This window comes from Ascidiella aspersa, chromosome 7 (genome assembly GCF_963924565.1).
Source record: "Ascidiella aspersa chromosome 7, kaAscAspe10.2, whole genome shotgun sequence".
Taxonomy (NCBI): Eukaryota; Metazoa; Chordata; class Ascidiacea; order Phlebobranchia; family Ascidiidae; genus Ascidiella; species Ascidiella aspersa.
Window position 1 is genome coordinate 18,266,294 of NC_139453.1, and position 24,622 is coordinate 18,290,915.

Here is a 24,622-nt window from a genome sequence, read left to right on the forward strand (position 1 = left end):
AGTTATTTAGGAAAAGTGTAGTTAACTGTAGGCCTATTTCTTTCGCATAAAACTTAAATTAGGCATTTTCTAAAAACACACTCTAATAACTGTGAAATATTACTTAATTTTCCTCTTTTTTGCCTCACAGCTTACTAATATAGTTTATAAAAAAAAAAATTAGTCCTAAGATACCCTGCCCCATATTAGGCAGCAGCTACCAACACATGAAGAAGACATGCTCTAGGTCTAATGGTGCTATATAACTTTAAATCTGATAAATTACCTATGAAATGCTATAAAAGGAAATTTGGTACAACAAATACAAAATAAGATAAAATAAAAAAATTAGAAAAAACACACCTGATTTGTTTAGATTCAGTTTCCGTAAAAATGCAGACAGCCTACCAAAAAGTTGTTGTTTCAAAGAGATGGCTTCAGTCACGTGCTTCAAATAATAGGCTTAGTTTGGCGTTACCTAGCGGAACATAGAAACAATAGCCAAGTCCCGACTCAGGCAACGTCCCATCTGAGGCAACCTTCCCTCTACTTGTTTAAACATTTTCTCCTTATCTTTAAGTGACTTTGAAGGGCGGTGTCAGGTTGACTCGTCTATAATTGGATACCGTAGGCTAGTAGCATGCAGCGTGCTTTGCTTGGTTTCCGACAAAACTTGCTGGCACCAATTATTGTTATCGGCCTTGTCGTCAATCCGTTCGGCTGATGATGGAGTTGGGAAATGGTTTGGGCCTCAAAGCGTGAACATGACTCGCCAATTTCCTTTCCAGGCCCTGCAATGCTACTAGTTTAGGTGCTATTGTAGCGTTTATTACTTTGTTGTACGTTATCGGAATTATACGATTTACCTCAAAAAGACCCCTTTTTGTATTTTTATGGCTAATAAACGTATAGCATTTTGTTAATTAACATTTTCTCTCTAAATATACTTTACGAAAATCTAATCCAAACAAGCCAGTGTTAGACTTAAAAATCTCGCACATGACATGCTTGAAAGTTGTATACTTAACAAATTCTTTATCACTGATGCAAGATCCAAGAAAAGACTACAAATGGAAAATTGATAAAAACATTTTGTATCGTTCAAATTTCTCCCTTTACCCTAGTAGGTTGATTATTTTTTGAGTTGTCAAAACAAGCAAAAATTTTGTCAAAATTTACACGTTAGGTCAAAATTTGTCAAAATCGAATGAAAATGCATATCAACTGTTTACAAAATTAAAAAAAATTTATTCAGATTTTTAAATTGACGTTCAGTTAAAACTTTATTCAGCAAATTAGTTTTGAATAGCATTCAACAAAATTTTAACCGTAGGACAGGGGTCGGCAACCTTTTTCTAGTCGCGGGCCAAAACCAACCCCAGAAAGGTTTCTGCGGGCCGCACAAAATGTTAACTCAGAATTGTGTTATTTAAATGTTAGAACAACGGTGAATCAGGCGGGCCTCGGATTATTTTTTTGCGCTTAAAAACGTGTTTAATTACATTCCGGAACGCACTAAACTATTAGCGCAAAGTGTGAAAAAATAGCGTTTGTTTGGTTTAAAAGAAGAGTCCACACGTCGTCATCCATACTACTAATGGAAAGTGTAATAAAACTATTATGAGGAAAAGCGTTAAACTAGTTCGGTATTTGTTAACCTTTTTTAGTGGGAGCACATCTGGACTTACGTAGTGCCTAGTTTGTTAAAAAGGCGGCTGGCCGGATGAATTACATTGGCGGGCCGGAAATAGGACGATTTGTCAAGTATACCTTCGGATATGTTTTCGCGCGACCGCAGTGTTGCCATATTCTTTGAACGAATTTAAACCCGATTGCAGTTGCTAATCAGGTTTTTTGAAAATATTTGTTTTATGACGTCACGCTCTGTGGCGTCGTCGCTAACATTTTCACGAATCATCTTCATACAAAATACATTGATCTGCCGCGGGCCACTGCCAATTAACACAATACAAAAAATATTTGCAAAGTCGAAATTTTTTTAAGAGGGAACACTGGTCTCGACCCATTAGATTTACGATTGGTTTTAAGCAAGGTTTCAACACATATTGAGAACATTCGGAACAAGTCAAAGACATGGGACCTATTATTTAAATTCGAACTTGTAACTTCTAATGGGTTACTTTTCGTTCGCTTACAAAAATTGTATTAAGAGAATTAAAATCACCGAAGCTACGCTGTTATACTTAACGCATTTGGGTCGACGCAAAAAAAGGTTAAAAAACACTGAATTAATTGCAGAACGTGTCAGAAAAATGTGTTTACGACACTTCAAATATAGTGACGCTTTAGTTTCGCAATATCACGACATTGCTACAGACTGACGGTCGTGCCCCCCACTATGGGAGCCAAGGGCCACGGTTGAAACCCTGGCAGCTTGCTAGATTTCTAATGGTATTACCTGCAACAAAAAGTGGTATTTTTCGTGCATGAAACATGTCACAACGTGGTCACATTCCTGCAGTAATGCCTTCCAATCGGTTCTCAGATTTAGCCTGTGTACTTCGATCATTGCCATTTAAGATTTAGCCTATATGTACGCTACATTGCCGCGGTTATTTGTAAATAGGCTATTTAGTATGTTTTATAAATTTCAGCTTGATAGAAGGCGTGTTTATCTTTGTCAGGTGTTTTGAAATATTATTTTGCATACTTTAAATTTACAATATTTGCCCTCTCCCCTCCAAATATGGTTATGTACAGGTGTGCACTCGAAGGGTTACGTTGGTGGAAAAACCGCTATTTCACCTTATCAATTTACTGTGTGCGGCCTAGCGATTCCGGACTTGGCTTACTACTGCGCACGCGCCGGACCAGGAACTTGAGTCACAACCCCAGCAAAATAAACCTCGAGTTAGACTTCCGACTACGCAAGCCCTAGTTTTGTTTATGCGAAATAATGTTATGTTAGTGTTATTTATGCGCCGTAGCGTAGCATCCACGAAACGCTTAATCGTGTTTTACGATTTAGACCAGTTTAACTGGCAAATTATTTTTGGCTTCTAAATAAGATATGGCGGTAAAACAATTAAAAATAATTTACAAAACTGGTTTATACCTAACTCTGACAGCGTTTCTGGTATGCACTTACCGTGAAAAATCGTTAAATTCGAAAAAACATAAAATATGCTAGAGCATTTTGTACAGGTTACGGCTTCTATACTTTTGAGACAAGGAAAAAAATAAAGCCCACCTAAATAGAACCATGGTCTTTAAAAAACACAACAACCATTTTGATTTCCATGAAATGCATGTTAAAAAAATATAAAATAGTCATAGTTATACATCGAGCAGATTGCGATTTAAAAAATTAACTCGAGTTCGTCGTTACCGGATACATTGGTCTCGTTGTAGTTTTACTTTGTGCTAAACATTTTCGCTACATTCAAGTTTTAGAATTTTTAGGACAAAAATTAAAATTGTAAGCTCTATCCAACAAACCTTTTTATACCACAGAGTTTATATTCGATTCCATTGGGATAATTAGTTTTATTCGTAAGAAACGCATCCTTTATATAGAAAAACATTCAGTATACCCTTAATAGGCCTGAAGAAAAGTTGTAGGCCTAAAGGCTTGTAATATCCATCTTTCATTGTTCGATTAAGTCAATAAATTCATTTTTTTTTTATTGACGCAAGGGCTCTATTTCTCAATTTTCGTTCGTCATTACTGCTGCTTTGGCTGCTGTCGTCCTCACTGTCAGTGCTATAGCTGGAGGTAAAGGATTCCTTTCTATGTTTTTTATCAAGTAATGTTGGAGCAAATGGGGATCGTCCACGCCGAACGTGTTTTGTTGTTCGGTATGGAGAGGAAGCCTTTTTTTCTCCAGAATTCACTTTATGCTTTTTGCTCCCATTTTTTTTACTTTCGCTAACGAGTTCTTCAGATCCGTCTGACGTAGAGCTTGAAGTTTCGACAGTTTTTCTCCGCTTAGGTGAAACCGCAATCGACTTATCTGTAATACAATTAAACATGGAATAGATCAATAAAATTGATATTTATAGAAGCTGGGTCAAATTTCGAGCGCACATTTACAGTTAAATAGTATTTAGTCCCCAACAGATAATGTTTCTAGGAACATTATTTTATTGTTTTTATTTTTACCAATGACTTAAACCTAAACGTTTTTTTTTCCTTTTTGATAGTCAAAAGGGCAAACTTTTACCTGGATTAGCAAACAGTTGTAGTCAATAAACAAAACATTGTTTAAAGTAATACTTACGCTTGCTTCTAACAGAAGACTTGCTTTTTTGAGGTAACGATTGTTTTCCTTCAGACAGATAATCTGACGATGGCGATCTTTTTCTAGTTGCTTTCCTTTCTTTATGTTCATTCTGAAATATGAATTACCAAATATTAAACTAAACTTCAGTAACTGCGCGAATATAAATTAGAATATAATTGATATTTTATTGCTAAGACTGCCGGGTAATATTTACAAAATTCAGATTTACAATTACCAAAAACCTAGGATGTTGCATAATAAATCAACTGTATATAGTTATTATTTTATCTTAAGTTTTTTGGCGCTTGGTATCTTTCTAAAGAAAACTATGATGTAATGACATCATTTATTCGTCATCACTTGGCTACATTTACGGGATACATTCATTAGATTTGCAGCATGACGTTTGCCATCGTGATAATATTACTGTTATTATATAGGACGTACGTCCTTTTTAAGAGGTTTTATCCTATTTTTTATCGAAAAATGAATCGTTCTAAAAAAATAAAAGTCATTAAAAAAACAACTGGTCATTGACTAAATAGCGACTTGTCACTGAATTTAAAACCCTGCAACAACCTTTTTTGTGTAGCGTACAGTGCCGGGCTACCTTGATGTCTTGAACAAGACTTTTTTTAAACACGTGGAATGCAACTAACCTTTAGATAAATAAAAATAGAATTTTTTAAGTCTAACTACAACGCTACTATCAAAGTTCAGTTCTACAAAATCTAGAAAGCAGGTGTGAAAACCTAACGTTAAAAGCCCTGGTTATTGCTCTTGCATTAATGATTTAATTATAATTTTGTTTATTACCTTGCTCTTCTTCAATGTTTGTATTTCAATTTCATCATCCGACGTCGCTGAGCTGGCAGTTTCCTATAATTATTAAATATTTTTATTCATTTAAGCCCAGCGTTTCTCAACCTTTCTCTGCGCAACCCAAATACTAGTGATCTTTGACAACCAATTCTCATTAATGACCCTTTTGCATGAAACACAACATAACCAAAGTAGAAAAACAATAATGGGCCATATCTTTGTATCGGCGACTGAACCAAATCGAATGGAGACGCAATGAAGCACAGTTCTAGCCATTTAAAACGGTTCTAGCCATTCAAAACATGATTTTTTGCTAAGTTTGTATAACAACATAACCTAAGTCGTAAAATGCAGAACATATATCTTCACACCAATCAATCACAAACAAGAAATGTCTGAATAAAATGTTACCGAGAAAACATTCGTTAGATCTTGATTAAATAGTTTTACAATTATAATTTTTGAGAGTTTTAGAGAAGCAACCTTTGACGAAGTTTAACACTAGGTTTTTTTGCAGCTTTTGCAATAACATTGTCTTTCTTCTTCAAAAACCTTTCATGCATAAAATTGTAAATACACTAAACTATAAATATACCTTATAAACACTATGCAAATATTAAGTTTGTTAAGACTACATAGTACATAATAAAATTACCTTTTTTTTATCAACTTTTACTTTCGTGATTGATATATGCCTTTCACAATCTTTTTTTTTCTTTAATTTGCGCTTTTTGCTCTTGTGAGACTTTTTCTAAAAATAAAGTATGATATCGAAACGATATACCAATAAAATAACACATATGGTAATTATTTTGCTACCTACGTGGTGTAATTTACATACACTTTTTTGAGTGACACATATGAGTAGAAAGAAATAGTTTTTGACGGTCAAAATAACTTGCCTGCTTTCTACAGTGCATCGTTGGTTAAATAAAAAAAAAACAGGATAAAGATAGTATCTAAAAACTAGATTTGGAGTCCTTTGGTTAACAACCTGATTTAAATTGACACCACAATAACTCAGCATATGTCGCGCTTTGTATCAGCATTGCTCTTTACTACACGCAAATTATATCTTTCAATACATGGAAAATATATACATGTTGCGCTTGGTCTGTTTAACCAACACGCTGTTATGGTAATGCAGATTTCTCTTAAATGTGGTATGCCTAATAGTAATGTCTAAGTAGAATACAATGTAATTATACACATGTTAAAATCCATATTTACTGTTTTTTTACATGTGCATGAGGAACGCTGCGCACCGGCTGTCATAACCTGAATCTCTGAAATTATACCTGGCTGAGAGCAGAAAGAGGCCAAACCTATATAAAGCCAAACCTTGCTTTATGTTGTCTTAAAAGACGTCTAAATAATTGTATCAGACTGCACCCCTCATAGTAAATTTATTTTTTGTGTTCTATTTAGAATATTAGAGTTTTGTTAACAATGCTTTGTTAACAAGTCATCTGTTTAGAAGTTTTGTTTTGTTAACAAGTGGTCTGTTTAGAAGAACGGGTAGAAAAACAGAGTGTCAAACAGTTAAATATAAAACATCTGAACTACATCGGTGGTTTCGGAGCAAATTCGGAACCATTAGGCTGTCAACTATAAATTGTTAAAGTGAAATAGTAAATGATGGAATACTTAACTTGTGGTTGTATGGGTTAAATGAAACCCCTATGAAATAATGTACATCCACCCTATTTTAGTTATGTGATGGGTGGAATGTAAAAAGTTATTGAATTTAATCAGAGATTGATTCCAATTTATACTGTGGCCGCACTATGCAACACGTCAGTCTCAAGACATCTCGGCTGATTTAAGACCCATCAACTAGTAATCCTACACCCTTAAATTGCCCTTTTTTAACCAAAAGTAGTAAGTTTTAATTATCTGTATACTAACATAATAATGATGAAATATGCAAAACACATATTAAAAAACCTGGCAATTAACTTAATGCTAGCTTTTTTTACATCTGGTTATCGCAAATTCATCCAGTATTAAGTTTCCAAACAAAAATAACTTTTTCACATACTGTACTTTTACCACGGCTGTCAAAAATTGCTATTTCAAATATTGTAAATATAATTAGTGTAGTTTCTATACATTTAGTTAAAGCAACCTTAATGTAGCTTGATTGTTATACAACTATTAAACCTAACTAGGACTATTTTCAACTTCTTGTGTACTTTTGTTTGTTTTACAGCGACCAGGACAAAGTAAAAAAACTATTAACATTTCAATTAATGTGCATATGTTTAGTGCGCTGTCTTAAAACACCGAAACCCCCCTTGTGCAAAAACAGTTTTGGAAGCCCTGCTATAATATTTCAACTTTGCAATGCATACTCAGCCGGTAATAGATATGTCTGCAACTTAAATTACAGCCTGCTTATAATTGTGATGTCACAAATTAAATAATTACATTGGGGTGCTTTCACAAGATACTTCATTAAATGACCTTAACACATCATAAGAAGGTTCGGCTGCAAGATTTGCTAGTTTAATATTTCATTCATATTCAAGTGGTTTTGAAAATAAGGATACTACCAGCAAAAGTTTTGTGAAATAAGAAAAAGTTTAAATTTGATAATTAGTAAAGTTTTTTTTAAATCATCAATCAGAGGTATATAAGGAAGCAACACAGGTTAGGGTTCAGAGAGATAGTTCAGATCTTGAAAAGCTGAAGACATCACTGGCTGGTTATGTACCTTTTTCTCAGGATCAAACCCTGAGGAATATTGTGAATGGTGTTGTGGCCAAGGATGACGTTAATGTACATGAATTCGAATCAGTAGGAAGGAACATTATGGATAAAATGATTGGACAGTCTGTTTTCTCAATATATTTTAGGCGGAAGGATAAAGCCAAGACATTTGGAAACATCTCATCAGTGAAGTTGACACCTGAAAAAACGATTGACCCAAGTTTGGTTTTTCATGAAATTCATAAATCCATAGAAGACACTCCACCAAAAACTCAACACTACTTCATAGATGGAGGTTCACTACTTCAGTGGCTACCATGGAAGAGGGGAGAAACCTCTGGCTCCAATGCAATATCATAATGCTAAATTCACGACTCGGCGTTATCAAAGGGCAACTTTGGTTTTTGACGGGTACCAAGGAGGACCGACAATCAAGGACAACACAAACCAGAGGCAAGAAAGCTGTCATCAGGATACAGAAGAGACAGTGTTTGATGGAAAGAAGGATGAGTCTCTCTCAATGGACATTAACAAACAAAAAATGATCGACCTGATCAGTGAAACATTTCGGGGTAAAGGCTGCAAAGTAATCAAAGCCCCAGGGGATGCTGATGTTCCGATTGTGAAGGCTGCTCTTCTTAGTGCAGTGTCGCACGCTACAACCGTGATTGAAGAAGACACACATCTGTTTGTCCAGCTTTTTCCTTATCGGCAACAAGCAAAAAAGATCAATATTTCTGAACTTTGCACAGAAATCACTCTGACAAAGTGTATCATAAGGTGGTGGGTGTGAAATTATGTTCCCAGTTACTTTTTCTACATGCATACACTGGATGTGACATAACATCAAGAGCCTTTAGTGTGAGTAAGAAAGAACTTTAAGTGATGTGTGATTCTTATACTGCCAGTGTTCACTATTGTTTTTGTTTCATATGTCTTTCCAATAAACTAATGAGTTAATTTTATTTTAAATTGTTTTAATGAATTATTTATCACCTAAAACCAGGGATAGCCTCCAAAATTTTGCTCTAGCATGAACATTAAGTGAATTTTTGTCATTATACTGTTTTGGCGGCCATCTTGAAAAAGACAATTTTCCGGTGCTCTGATCCTCCAAGATTTTTAATATATTATTCTTGATGATAAATACAACAAAAGACCGTTGAAAACCCTTTTGTAGGAATTTTTGGGGTCAAGCCATATATTGACCTGACTATATAGACATAAAAGTAAAAAGAAGCAAAAATGTATATTAGACACAACCTAAAGAAACATGGTCTCCTATTGCAGTGCTTGTCAACCTTTTTCAGAGTGATACACCCTTTTTACGTTTACTCAAAACTTATACACCCCAGTCCACACAATACACCGAATATGTAGTAATCCTAATCAGAAAGGATAAGCAGGGCTGCAAGTATAGGAAATTTGTAGCATAGCTTTATATAAATACAAAATTTCATCAGTCATTAAATGCAAGCGTTGCTGTTGAATTTTTTCAGTCAATTGTGCGAACCGAGGCAGTAGCCTTGTTTCATGTGCTCCTTTCATAAGCGTATCAACATCCTTGATAGAATTAGAGCAGAAAATCTTTGCTCGCAAAGGTATGTCGTGCGCATGCGAGGATGGAAATCGCCTTTTCACTGAGATTTCGGTACCTATTTAGAAATGCTCATAAGCGATACCCAAAATTCAGAATAGTTTTTAAAATGTTTAAACTCTGGCTTTTGAACCAAATATGATCTTAGTTCAATAAGTTCACTGGTTAAGTAACCCAAGTAACTCTTCCGAATGCGGCCCGCGGAACTAAAATATGTGGCCCGCGGTGTGCTTTGGTTTTTGATGCGCACCACAAATCATGCAATTGCAGGCTTTTGAAATTTTAAGTCAGGGCATTGTTGCAACCATATTTTGCTATAACTAGTGTGTCACAAACTTTAATTCAGGTATTCTCAAGTTACTATATGCATTTGTTGCTGGTGAACTTTACATGTGTACAGTAGTGGTCAAACTTTTTTTGACGCTGCCCAAAGTACTCTTTTCACAGATATTAATGGCCAAAACACTCCCACGTCATAATGTGAAACATAATATAAAAGAACAATGTACGCCTGAAGGGCGAAAAATTTTGGCCAAAAATATAGTTTGGCATGCTTTTGACACGAGGGCCTTTCCAAGCTGAGCCAATTTAAAAATTCTATGCCACACCAACTTTTTAAAATAAAGTGCAATGATTGTACGGCTATCACGCGACCCACAACTACACGCTAACACCAAGCTATTCAAAAATAACTCGCGGCCCACAAAAAATGCCTCTGCGGCCAACATTTGGGCCGCGGCCCACAGTTTGCCGACCACTGGTGTACGGTACAGCAAAAACTGCAGATGCTTACTACAAAGTCACGTCAAAACAACAGGTTACTACAGGTCAAACTGGTCGCACGATAATATAATATGAATATTACCTCACAATGGTCAGTGAGAGGCGGAAAAGTAACGCAACTGCTATCAGATAGCTAGTCATCGGCGTATTGTCATTCTTTATCTGGTAGGACTCCAGCCATAGGACCGATATAAGAACAACACCAATGTCAGACTAAACCACAACTCTAAATAAAGCCAAAATAGGACTAATACCTAATGGTACTAGTACCGTCTAAATCGGAATAAGTCCTAAATCGGTCGGAATAACACCTAAAAGGTCATAATCAGGCCTAAGCAAAACTTAACCAAACCCCACCCCGAAGTACATCACTAACTCCCCTAATAATTTCAACACTAAACCATTTTTTAACCCAATCATTAACCCCAAACAGGGCCAAAAATCCTGTGCCAAAACAGCGGTGCCGGTCAGACTATTTAGGCCTTATTCCGATGAATTTAGGACTAATTCTGATGAATTTAGGACTAATTCTGATGAATTTAGGACTAATTCTTATGAATTTAGGACTAATTCTTATGAATTTAGGACTTATTCCGCTGAATTTAGGCCTTTGTCTGATAAATTTAGGCCTTATTCCGACAGATTTAGGTCTTATTCAGACGATTTTGGCTGTATTATGTTGTTGGTCTTAATACTATGGTATTATAGTTTTTTTGCTTTAGGTATTGTTGCTTTTTAGTTCTTATTGTGTTTCCATCTGGTACACCCCTGTACACCCCATAAAAGTGGTACACCCTTAAAAAATTATGGTACACCCTGGGGTGTAGGATACACCCGGTTGAAAAGCACTGACCTATTATACTAAGGATTAAACAAATTATCGACTAAAGTCAAGAGTATGAAAAATGTCTTACTTCCTTATTAGACTTTCGTTTAACTGTTCCAGGTTTGTGGCTTGTTTTGATTGAATTAACTTTTACCTTGTCTTCTGAAAATTCTTTATCTGATGCAGATTCATTAGAGCTCATTGTAGTAACCCTATATTTAACAGAACAATAAAAAAATTATGAAAAGTAACAAATAATCTCATTTGTTGAATAAGTTACCAAACAAAGTTAAGTTGCAGAAATAAATTAAAAAATGTATTAATCACAGAATTGAAAAGTAGAATCGTCTAAATTATATTAGTAGTCAGTGGTTTAGTGCAGTGGACTTTTTTGTTGCGGCCCATAATGTACTTTAAGGAGCTTTCAAGGCCCACTACGTGAAACCACCAAGCCAACAGGAACAGGTCCACAATTTTTTTTGGGAGGGAATGGGACAAGGAAACCTGCTTGGTAAGTCTAACACGGTATTTTCCAAACTGCAGGTCGCACCGGGGATGTCTGGGGATCCTCATTTAGTATTTGAAAACATAAAAATTGACAAGAAAAGTCAGTATAAACTAAAAGCTTGCTTTCCATCAAAGAATCAAGTGTAGGTTCAGTCAAATAGGGTTGTCAAAAAAATAAATCAATGCAACAAATAGAGTGTCAAAATGTAACTTTAAATAGATAGTACATACTTTTGATAAAAATCAGGATAATTTTGCCCAATTTAAAAACAATCTGTCAAGAAATGTGTACATTTGTCTATTTAATGTGTCTAATTGACTTTATCTATCATGTATTATAGTTTGGAAGAGTTTTAAAAAATGTTGGGGTGCCAAAAATAAAAAGGTTTGGAACCGCTAGTATAACTTGTGTTGGATTGAGCATCGTTGTGTTGTACATGCACAGGGTTGTAAACAAATTGAATGTGGCTTGACTTTCCACACCTTATGCCAACTTATCAAATAGGCGTTTGACTTCAAATTTCAGCCACTTGTTATCCCCATGCCCAAATTTCATAGGCCAACCCAAGAATCTCAAAAATACTGAGTAAATCCTAATCTTTGTACCAAAACAGCAATTAAGATGGACCTATTTTGTGCGCTGTGGTATTTTTTAAAGCCCTAATATATTTTTTCATGTTGTTGTATTTGGTCTATAATTGTGATTTGCCTTCAACTTAGTTTTATGGCATTCAGCACTGTGGTAGGGTTGGATTATCCGGATAACGGTTAACCGCAGTTTTTTTTTCTATCTGATATCCAGATATAATTTCCGGTTAACCAGCTAAAAGAGTATCGTTGCTAATGCGTTTTACACTTTTTAGTAAGTTTGAACATTCTTTGTTACGTAGAGGATGACTCCCGCTGAGCGCAATTAAACCTTTGTTAACACTTCTATTGTCTTATACTTTTGTACAATACTCGTAAAATGCACAAGTGAAATTTACTATCATGTCACAAAGAAAGCATAATGAATGATTCTTTTAATAGAAGACTGCATTCTCATGGCAATGTAAAGTCTGTGAAGTGTCAGTTAAAAAGCTTTCACTACAACCTAGTTTGAAGTGACTAAATTTAAAAGATGGAATTTAAACGTTTCAAAAGTGATAATCCAGTCTGGGGCTATTTTCTACGATCAAGAAATGGTGAGAGGGCAAAATGTGAAACCTGTGAAAACACGATTTCTTGTAAAGGTGGATCTACACGAGCAATGAGAAACCACCTTGGTTTAAAACATAAGATTGTTCTTGAGACAAAGAAAGCAAAACAGCAAGTTTCTTTGGAAAACACAAACAAATGGTCCGCAGGTACTAGCACGATTGAAAACTATTTTAAGCCAACCAAAGAGTCGCTGGAGAGGGTTGTTGCAGAGCTAACAGCTGTGGACAGAATTTCTTTCAACACCATAGCTACTAGTAAGCAACTGAGACGAGCTTTTTAGCAAGAGGATACAAGCTACCACAAACGGTGCAAAATGTCAGAAGTATTATGATGAAACAACCGGTGTAGAACTTCAACGGTTTGTTGGGGAAGTGATAAGGAAGGTAAGAACAGTGGTGAAAATGTTTCGCAAAAGTCCTCTTAAGAACGAAATTCTGCAAAAGCATATCCAAGCACAATTGAATACAGAGCTGAAGTTATTGAATACAGATAGAAGTTAATTCTAGATTCAAAGACCAGATGGAACAGTCTTTTAGAGATGATTAAAACATTTGTAAGAGCAGAAAAATGTATCAGAATGGCTCTTGTTGAGATTGGAACTTCTATCACCATTACGGATGCAGAAATTAAAATTCTCCATGATTTGATTGATGTCCTTGAACCAGTTAAACATGCTGTAGATGGACTTTGCAGACGCTACACTTCTAACCGGTGAGCGGATTCACGAATTTGTGCTTAAAACTCTTTCTAATTCTGACTCTGCGTACTCGGCATCTCTTAAGTCTCATCTTGAGGTAAGAATCAAGGAAAGAAGAAATGCATTTGTTCATCTAGTTGAATATTTGCATGATCCCAATTTTCTGATGGAGAACAAGCTTGATACATTTGGCGAATACGGAAACAAAAACAAGATGTATGCTCTTGCAGCAACCCTAATGCAAAAATTGATTGCAGTAGCAAAGCCTGGCCCTGGAGAAGACAGCCAGTTGATATCACTCACTTCTACTTCGTTATATAGAGGATCATCACGTGAATCTCTCAAGGAGGAATTAGAGCAAGCTATCATGTCGGCATCAATTCCAGTATCAGCTACTCGTCCTTCCAGTACTCCAAACCTAAACAGAAGAATGGTTCAAAAGGAATGTGAAGTCTTTGAAGCTTCTGGGAAACGACCTGCCAACCTTCAGACTCTCTATGAAGCGCTGCTTACTATTCAGCCCACTTCTGTGGAAGCAGAAAGAGCATTCAGTGCATGTGGACTCTTTGTTACAAAACTTCGGCCCCGTCTACAGGATTCCACAATTGGTGCATTGTGCTTTATAAGGAGGGCGTTGCAGAAGCAATGAACATTAAATTTGCGTAATTTTTCTCGTAATGCTCCTATTGCGCGTGTATGTAGATCTACAATAAAACTGTGTAATGATTTTACAATCCATTTTTCATGCAAACCTTGTGAAATCGATTGTCTCACTTAGCAGTTATTAACCGGTTAACCGGTTAGATAAATTCCAAATATACGGATATATCCATTATCCGAATAGTAAAAATTATTGGTATCCGAACTAACCCTATACTGTGGTGTACAGAATATGTGTTAACATTGGAAGTTATTTCATAAAACATTTCACTACGTGGCTTTTATCACAATTTTTTGGCAAATTCAGATTCAGGGCTTATCGCAGTGGTAAAGGTCGTTTATTTACATTGCACTGGATACCTTACATGTCCAGGATAATACCACTAGTCAATTGATGCTAGGATTCGCTATTCTGGATTCGTTATTCTAGATTCAAAACCTGTTATTCTAGAATACCTTGGGATTCTACTTTAAAAATCGCTAGTTCCAAGCGCCTTTGGGCTAAATAGATTTGCTTAACCCAGACAAAAAACATAAAAAAAATTGACTTTTATGTTAATCTTGAGTTTTTTTTGATTTTCGGAGTTAAATTACACAAACACATATTTAAAGGTTATGGCCCAGGTCAGGGACGGGGAACCACTGTCCGCAGGTCACGAAGTGACCCACTACAGATTTTTAATGACTCACTTGTCTCTTTAGCAATACCGAAATGTTATCAATTATTTTCATGAAAGGATAAATGCAAAAAACAATTTTTCGTTAGATAGCAGTGTACTCTTTAAATCAGGGCCACCCATCTGTTGGTCGTGCAAAAGTGTTTTAGGGGTGACCAGTATGGTAGAACGCTGGCGACTTGGTGACTATGTTGGCCGAAGAATAACCCAGAAAACCGAAGAAATTGATGCAAAAAAAAATTTATTTTTTTGATTTTTAATTTTTTTCATTGTACTTAATTTCGATCACAGAATTGTTGTGTGTTTGCAGTATAGTTGCCATTTCTGTTAAATGGACAGGTATGACAGTTGCATAGGCATAGATGTACCAGGCCATGCTTCTTCAATCCATCTAACGCTTAAACTATTTTTTGCTGTTTTAATTGCGTAAAGAAAATTATTTGGCGCTTGCGCAAACTTTAACTTTTTTGCTATGATTGGGTCTCTGTTTTAAGCATAGCGGTTCAGCCCATGGCCACTATGCAAATATGCATACTATGGCATGTTGCACTTGAATGTGTGACCCTAAGCTCGGCAAACAATTTATATTAAATTTGATTATAACTATCATTATTTTTAACAATATACATTAAAAATCTCCTAATTTAACAAGAATTTTTTTTTGTGCGCTTTGTAAACTTTTGAGCTGCAAGTTTCCACATAAATTTGTCTGAAAACAGCTTATCTAGGTGACACTCTTAGCGGAAGAAAAGCATTGGCCCCAGGTTGTAGTTTAGCATGCTCTTTTGTATTTGTTTATGTCACAAAAAAGTTTGCGGCTTTGGCTCATGTTTTTGGTAACTAATTCACTTATTAGTAGCCTTGTTTATCGTCTAAACATGACAAGGTTGACAGTTCTTTAGGCAAACACACAATATGTAAGTTTAGAAGCACGACCAAAAAGCCGAAGAATTTAGGCCAAAAATGCTTGTCACCAGAAGGTTGGCAAGTTTTTGCCAGCCTTGGGGGTGGCGATTAGGCCTACATTAACTGCACTTCAACAAATGCATGCAGAAAAGCAGAAGAATTTTGTTTATCGCTGTAAAACGTAAAGGGTGGCGATCCTGGGAAGTTAGGGAGTTTGCAGACAAAAACTTAAAAAAACCCTGGTTAAACCAATAAACATGTTGAAAAGTTTTCTGTTGAACTCCTGTAGTCCCACATAAAAAATGCTGCAGCATTTGTTAACTATTTGGCTTCTTAATATTTGTGGGAATCCGAATCACAGTAGTCGCCAAGTCACCATCTTTGTGCCATAATGTGGCAGTTTAGAATGTTGTTAGTGGGTTAGGAACATTTGGGAGGGGGGAGAGGAAAAATGTTGTGGTGTAAAGTTTTTTACACCTTACAATATAGGGTGCTCCCAAATTATGTTTAAGTTGATATAGAGAAATCAAAAAAAGGTGTTTAACAATATTCAAATGACCATACCTAAACAGCTTTCTTGCTTTGTATTATTAACAAAACTAGTCCATTTTAGAATTGTGAAACAACAGAATAACTGAAGCTGTCTTATATAATATTTTTGCTTGACCTATGTTCTTGCTTTTGTGAAAGAGAGACTTCAGTTGTTTGAACATTTTGAGAAGATGATTGACGAGGTGCCCGAGCCCACGGATCAGTTGGAGCCGCTACTTGGTCAGATGTTTTGTACCTTACGTCACCAGAATCTAAATGCATTTGTAGGAATTATCTATAAAAATACAATTCAAATTAGGCTTGTTAAAATGAGCTCAGTGTTTTAATACTGTTATTTTTGTATGAGACATGGGTTATGCTTTTAACTTGCCACTTAATAATGATTTATGGTAATTTGTCCAAACCAAGGTAGCTAGTGACCACATTAAAAGTCTTAATTTCTTGCACGGCTATCAGTAAGGGTGTCGGATAAAATATGATCCGAGCAGATACCCCATTCCATATATATTTTACCAATACTCATTTGATACTAGGATGGTATACAAGTTGATCAGATTCTAGTTTCTTATTTATGTAATTTGAAAAAAATATGTTTACTTGATTTCAAGGTGACAAAACGTGAGAACACATAGTATAACGTTGAACGTGTAGAAGTGCGTTGCTGCAGAGATTAGAACAACCCACACACACGGTACTTTACGACTTTTTTAAATGGTGTGAGAAAAATGGGCTGAAGTTTAACTTATTTCCATTTTACAATGGAGCGTTAAAAGATGCTTAAAAATACGCTACACAAAGAAAAAATTGAAAGGCCTCTTTAAGCCCATATTTTTTCTTAAAACTATACAAAACATTTCACGGAAATTCTTTGCATTTAGATATTTAAAGTAAGCAAGAAATAACATGTTTTTGGAGGGCACGGCCTCATGATATTGGGTTCGGCCCTCATAATGACGTCATTTTATTATTTTTATTATATTTTATAATAAATGTTTTTATTAGAAATATCTCTGTTAAATTTACTTAACAAAATTTACAAAATGTATTTTTAATGAATCTTGGATAACATTGCTTTAAGACCCGATTTTAAATTTTTTTAAAATAGGACGAAAAGTTAGTATTTGCATATGGCCAAAAAATTTAAACATGTGCACAAGTTGTTAATGACTGCATGTTTCTGTATGGCCACCAGTTGTGCACCCCTCTTTCAAACTAAAGAATTGTGCCTTTCTGTAAAATAATCAGATCTAACCTAAGCTAAATTGTTTATTGGCTATGCAAGGGAGAAAAATCTCTGATATTTAGAAACAGGAACTTTTTGTTTGGCTATGAAAACAACATAAACCAGTGGTTGTCAAGCTTTTTTATTCCGCACACACCCAAAACTTTGTTAGGCTTTACCAGAAGTATAAACGGTTCTGGTGTGTCTTAATTTACAACATGAAATACCATGCGTTTTCCAGTTTAAATCGATTTTCTAACTGATAAATGACTAATGTAGTTGTACCAGCTAAATTAATTACACCTGCAAAAATAGTCTTAATATAGTCTTAACTTCGCCAAAGCGATGACTGCAATTTAATTTTTAAGTTCATGAAAAAGCTTCATCCAACGCCTGACTAATCCGTAACCAGTTTGAAAATTTAACACTGCTGCAATAAATCAGTCTTTAGCGAATTCTCAATTTACTTGGTTAAGCATACAGCAAAAATCATTGAAACCTAAGAGTCTTAACCTTAAATGTTAAACTATGTTGTGCTCCAATCATGTTCGTCAAATATAAATTTTAATGCCTGTTATATGTTTTTTTATTTATCTGTAGCCTACTATAAAAAGCAAAGCACTGGTCGTCCCTCTACATTTTGCAGCTGATTGTTTCTTAAATGGGGGGTTCTATCGGAGATGTAAATCAGTTACAACTGCAATTAGCGCAATAGTTAGCGAAATTTATCAATTTTTGGTGGTTACACAAAATGAAACAGTTCATTGTCTTGTTGGCTCTTTACCACTATTGCATATTACATTGTAACATGCCTGTGTAAATTTGCTAGCCTCATAAAAGTTTGTTTGCCTCTAGATGCACCGTGACTATGAAAAATGAATGCAGCAATTCACTGCAGGATTTCATGGTTTGTCAGAGCGTAGGACTTAATAATTCTAAAATAAATTTTTAAACACCATAACAGTTTTAATTATTTCTAAACGTTGCATTCTGTGGTGTTACACTTTTAGAAAATAGAAACTTAATGACTTATGTTTTTTTTGCATTTCACAGTAATTGGAGAACATGTAGTCTACATTGTAAATAGAAACTGTTAATTTTGCACAGTCTTTACCAAACTAACATGTATCTCCCTTAACGGTATGACACTGATTGTGCATAAACTGGTTCAACTAAATCAGGGGTGGGCAATCTTTTAACAAAAGGGCCAGTTAGGGAATGTATACTTACAGGAGGGCCGCAAATCAAATTAACACTATTCTTATTTTCAGAAAAACACAAGTACAAGCGGATTTGAAATATCATAGCAGACACACATGTGCTTGTGAATTCGGAAATAACTTTTCCTACAATTCCAATGACGTCTTTCTCTTACGGACCGGCTCAGTAAAATTTAATTAACAGCCCTAATTCAAAACCAGCTGTTAAACATAACATCTCAGTCAATATGCGTGGCAAAAGTCTGTTACACCTTGAACGTACCAGACAAGTGTAATTTATGCATAACAATTCTTTATCATAACAACGTGACACAAGTAAATTTTTGTGAATGAAGATTGTTTTGTAATAGATGCTTCCCATTCGAGTTCAACTACATTAGTGTAGCGGTGTAGCCTATGGGTTACATTGCACTTCAAACAGGAAACTAGAAGAGCAAAAGGTCCAACATGGTGCAAACTTAAATAGCCTTATTTAGGAAAAAATAGCTGGAAGAAGGTGAAGGGCCGCACAAAAAATGGAAAAGGGACGCACGTTGCCCACCCCTGAACTAAATGCTTGGCAACAATGACATCTAACCGACTGGTGTGATATATAAATGAGGGTTTAACTAAATGCTTACCCACTTTAAGAGTAACAGTTATAAGTAGGGCGATTATTATTTGACCTATAAAATACGAAATTTTGACCTATTAGAAATACATTGATTTAAACAACATATTGTTGTTTGAAGTAACGAATAAGTGTCTTGGGATCGTTAACCACACGTTTTAGCTGTTTGACTGCCTACTGGTCGAACACAAATCAGTTATTTTTTTGAGTTTATGCAAAACTCACGAAAATGCTTAGTTGATATTTTGTCATTTCAAAAAGACAAACAAAACGCTGGTTATTTAAAAAAAATATTGTGTAAACAGTTGAAATACAAAGTAAAAAGATCTAGTTTTTGAAATAGGAAATAAGATAATTGCAAATCACAAGCGAAAAGATAACCAACTATATAAGGCAAAATCAAAGTTCGAGCTTAGCCTAATACGATCAACTAGGTTTGGGTGGTTAAATTTGCAAGCTTGTGTATACTGTATATTGCTCTAATGAAGATATAATACAGTTAAATTGTTGTTAATTATAACTCAAAACTAATTTATTTCCATAAAATTTTAACTGAACGACAGTTTCAAAAAGCTGACTATAGGTTTTTGAATTTTGTAAACGATTTATGTGCATTTTTTAATGATTTTGACTTTAAATAATTTTGACAAATTTTGACCTAATGTGTAGTCAAAAAATAATCTCCCTACTTATACGGATACAACCTGTGTGGAAACTGCAATTTGGATTTGTGCATGTAATTTGGATTGGTGTGGTATAATAGTTTAAAGCAGCATGTTACAGCCAATGGTTTAAAAAGATTGTGACAATTTAACATGCAACCAAAGTGATGTTTTCAAAGATATGAATAAACAATTGACTATAGCACACAACACTGGGCTAGTCGTGTCACACATCTTTTGGGTAACACAAACCTATGACATTTATAGATCAGAAATCACCCTCAGACATAGATTTGAATGATAGCGTATTATTCAAGCAAATACATAATCCCAGTACTAAACTACGTCAAACATTGAGAAAATGCCCTTATAAAATAAAAATTGCTCACTGTTAAATTGCTGCAATAGACACAATATTTTGTGAACTCTGCCTAAATTTTGGGTGGTCGTAAGAAGCCATTAAGCTCTGTTGTCAATCACTATCAAATCATTGTTGGAAAGGTTTGTTGACGATATCCGTGTAAGTTTCCTGAGGTTTTTTCAAAGTATGTTTAGTATATGACCCGCGTAGTAGCAGTATTTGTTTGACTTTTGTAGCAAATGGCGTACAGCGTAAGAAAAATCTGTATTGAGTTTAAAAGTGAAAGTTGCTAAAGCCTTGTAATAGTGAATAACAGGGTTGATTTTAAGCTTTGGCTTTTGTAACGACTACAAGATTTTTAGAGTCAACAGCTATTTTATCCTAAGAACTATCTGCTAATTCCCTAATGTATGCAGTTATCTATTTTGTAACCATTGGGGAACTTCAAAATGTTGTTTTATTTCCTAAACCAGTTGGTTGGCAAACTTTTTGTGTCATGGCCCAAATTAGTCTTTCCTGAAGGCCCACCACGTGAAACCACTAAGAAAACAGGAAAAGATCCATTTTTTAGAATGATGTCAAAAGTTACATCAACAATAAATCCTAAATCACCTGTCGTTTTCAAGCAAACTCGTGCGAAAATATGTAGCTAAAATCCAATCTAAAAATACGTTTGGATACTTATACAATTGCTTCGAATATTGCTTTAAAAAGGCATTTATAGTCTACTTTAATTTAACAGAAATTGGACTGTAGAGTTTGTGAGTCACACAACGCAAATTGCCATAGAATGCATATCGCGTTTGGGCAGAATATCAATTGAAGTAAAACAAAAGTGGAGGCCCTAAAACTTATTTAAAAGTAGCTCGCGGCCCACAAAAAACTGTTCAAAGGCCCACACTTTGCCGACCACTGCCCTAAACCATCTTAAAAAAATACTGATTTCTTATATTTTGTTACATCGCAGAAAATATTATGTTTATTGCAACAGTAATTATTTTACATCGCTGTAACATTGCTTGTATGGCTTGCAAATTTTGTTCATACAAATTTTAAGATGACATGCATTGTTAAACTTTGTAACTATCCTATTTAAGCTGGTTTCAATTTGCCTAGTAGTACTTACAACATGATATTAGAAATATATTAGGCGTTAAACCATTTTAAGAGAATGATTGTATCTGCTTTTTAAACATATTACCTAGCCAAAATTTAATATCATGGCCATACGCATTACTATGTAAATTCAATTTATTAAACATAATTTTTGATCATTCCACAAATACCCTGCAGTATTTCAATTTATTGTCACGGTAATAAATGAAGAGACAAGGCCATGTAATATAGTTTCACCCATCATAGAACGCAGGGCGAGAAGCTTCATTTATATGACGTTCGTGAACTGTGTCGCCAGATTAGACTATAAGCGAAAAACGGAAGTTTTCTTATGAGTTAAGCTTTTAATTGTCAAGTGCCAGTTTGTCACTACCTCTTGGAATGGGATTTTTATTTTGAAGCGGCAAAAATAATAATAAATAAATAACTAAAATATTTCATTTTGCATAGTCTCTACCAAACTAACACATTAACAAAATGAAACCCTGGTAACTACCCCTTTCACATTCAAGACAACAGTTAGGGCTGGAAATTTCCAGCCCATATCTGTTTTTGCTTGCAAACAAGTTAAGGAAACTACAGAACAGGGGTCGGCAACCTACGGTCCGCGGGCCGGATATGGCCCACCAGTGTAATTTATCCGGCCCGACGCCTCTTTGACAAACTAGACACAAGTCCATTTCACATACTTTTTCACTTTTTTTTAAAGTACGAATTGCAAATAATTTTCGCTTTACATGTTCGCTTTGTTTAGTTTTGATGAACTATAGATCAGCGCATCTTTACCATTGCGGAGTGAAAGGCTGACAAGGAAAAAGGTTGCCTAACCCTGCAATAGAACATGTAACGTTTATAATAAACACAAATCAAAGTCAAACTAATAATATTTGAAAGCAACCCTCCATGCTTTTTTTATCTCCCTTGTTTTAGTTGCAAGATTTATTTTTTAGTTTTAGTTTTACCACGGAAATCTACAGTTTGTCTTATCTACTTCGTTGCCTGAATTTGGTTGAGACAGGATAAACCAAAGAATAATGTCCTGTATAGAATGTAACTCTTTTTAAGCACAAATATTTAGCAATACATCAGGTTGCATTATGAAACACTGGTATTAACTTTGGATATTAAGAAATTGAAATCAATATTTTAAAGGTATAAACAAGTTATTTTGCCTACCTGATGAACTAGATGAGCTATATCGCCTTGTTTTCTTGATTTGTTTGGGTAACTTTTTTTTATGACTTGAACCTAGAAAATCACATATTATTAATAACGAGGAAATCATAAAATTATAAAAAAATGCTTACTTCGTGCTGATTTTCTGGAACTTTTGTGACGCTGGTCTCTCCTAAAAAAAAAACAATAAAAAAAAAACAAGTTTAAACATGAGTTACAGCGAAGCATTCGGATGAAATTACCTTGGGCTAGAAGACGATGATTTTGATGATGACCGTGTTCTGTTTTCACGCTTTCTACTATCTGTAAAACAAAACCATTAGGTTATAATTGAATGTAGTTTTATTGAAAAATATCTTGCAATTTGAACGTCTTGAGGTTAGAAGTAAAGAAACACACACTTTTAAACTGCTCATAGAGACAGAAGATATTAAATGCATGAATTCTGAACCATAAGCAAATATAAATGAAAAATTATGGCTATGGACATAAATTTCATTTTAATAACTATATATTTTAATTTAAAACATAATGGGAATTATTTGATGCAATTTTGCAGAAATTACACAGTTACATATGGCTAGAACAGCGGATTGTATAACTTAATACCACTCGAACAGTCCCATCAAACTACAGGACGGGTTGTTTTTTGTCCAGTGTCATAGTGCTTTGATGAAGTTAAAATATGGCAAAAAGTTTATTAAAAAAGAAGATCAATGGATGCAAATTCCAAAAAATATTTTGATGGAACCACTAACAACTATTTCATAAAGTTAGGACTTAATTTTGCGAGGATAAAAAATTTAGGCTTTTGGTAAACAGTGTACAATGCAAAGTTATACTATAACCAAAAAAGCAATGTTGTGAGTTGGGGCCTACATGTATTGACTAGATGACCAGCCTGTTTTTATGTGAATATAACCAGGAAATGCCAGAGGGTGAAATCTTATTTTATTCAAAGTTAATAATGTAAGACAAATCTGTAACTTACAGTGTAAACATGAAAATCGCTTACTGTTACAACCCCTGCAATAGGCCTAATAAATGCCTTGGCCATTGGACAGCTGAATCGATCTACACTTAAAAATATCGCGCTAAGTCCGCTACACAAACTATCAAGCAAAATTGTGTCTCAAGCGAGCACATAACTCAGAATGATTTTATGTCTGTGAGAAAATGTCTGCGTTTTAATTAGGATTATTGCGACGCCTCTCAAGCTCTCCAGCAGATATTGCTCCCTCTCTCCCTTGCAACGAAAACATACATATGTTGGGAAACCAGGCAACACATACTAACAGATTATATTTAAGAGAAGTAGTTTTCAAAAATAATAATTTTTTTCGCATTTGACAACAACTTTTATAGAATTTATAAGTTAGGTGTTACTTATGATATCAATAAATTGACAAGATGCTATGTTGAAAGCAGTGATTAAGTTATGGTGAATCTACACGTGTAGATTAACAGTCTAAAAAAATTGAAGACCTAAAAGATCTTCCTAGACCAGGGGTTCCCAACCTTTTTACGATCTCGTACCACTTGGACATTCTGTTCTACCATGCGTACCACTTCTATTAGAACAGTGGTTTTTAACCTTTTTTCTACCGCGCCCCCTTCGGTAATTGTTCTGTGCCTTGCGCCCTCCTTAGATATTAAACAATAATTCTAAAATAAATTCGGTGTTTTTCAAATACATATCAATCAGACAGCATGAAAATAGAAAAGTGAACGGATCAACTATAGGATTTCTTCATGACAACCTAAAACCCTAGTAAAACATTTATGTCACTTGGCACTATAAAAACAATGTTTAACCGTGTAAATTTCATGGCAAATGCTAAAGGAATGCAAGAAATTGTTATCAACTTTTCTAAATCCAGTAAGAAACACTTCTGTTTTCGTGATGTAATATTTAATACATTATGTGCGAAGTAATATAAAGCATTAAATTGTGTTGTGAAAAGATTTTTTATTTTAATTCCCGATCTATATTTGTGCGTTTTTATTTGCTTTGCTGCAGCGCCACTAAGTTATTTCATGTTCTCACGCTTTTATAAAATTGCGTGCTGTAGACTGGGACCACATTTGAGCTG

General features: G+C 34.9%; 1 protein-coding gene across 4 annotated transcripts in view; it reads right to left on the minus strand.

Annotated features, from left to right (window-relative positions):
* Positions 1 to 3,228: 3,228 nt before the first annotated feature.
* The window catches only part of LOC146138126 (uncharacterized), a 54,967-nt gene continuing 33,573 nt past the window's right edge, over positions 3,229 to 24,622 (minus strand). For 3 of the 4 annotated variants that reach the window (XM_083393565.1, XM_083393568.1, XM_083393567.1), the window contains 9 exons: positions 22,772 to 22,832; positions 22,661 to 22,701; positions 22,530 to 22,601; positions 16,278 to 16,413; positions 11,052 to 11,175; positions 5,701 to 5,796; positions 5,040 to 5,102; positions 4,221 to 4,332; positions 3,229 to 3,953 (listed from right to left, as the gene is read on the minus strand). In XM_083393565.1, coding sequence (XP_083249691.1) covers positions 3,613 to 3,953; positions 4,221 to 4,332; positions 5,040 to 5,102; positions 5,701 to 5,796; positions 11,052 to 11,175; positions 16,278 to 16,413; positions 22,530 to 22,601; positions 22,661 to 22,701; positions 22,772 to 22,832 — 1,046 coding nt within the window. In that variant the 3' untranslated portion in view covers positions 3,229 to 3,612. The remainder of the gene's footprint in view (positions 3,954 to 4,220; positions 4,333 to 5,039; positions 5,103 to 5,700; positions 5,797 to 11,051; positions 11,176 to 16,277; positions 16,414 to 22,529; positions 22,602 to 22,660; positions 22,702 to 22,771; positions 22,833 to 24,622) is intronic. The other variant, XM_083393569.1, reaches the window with a different exon arrangement.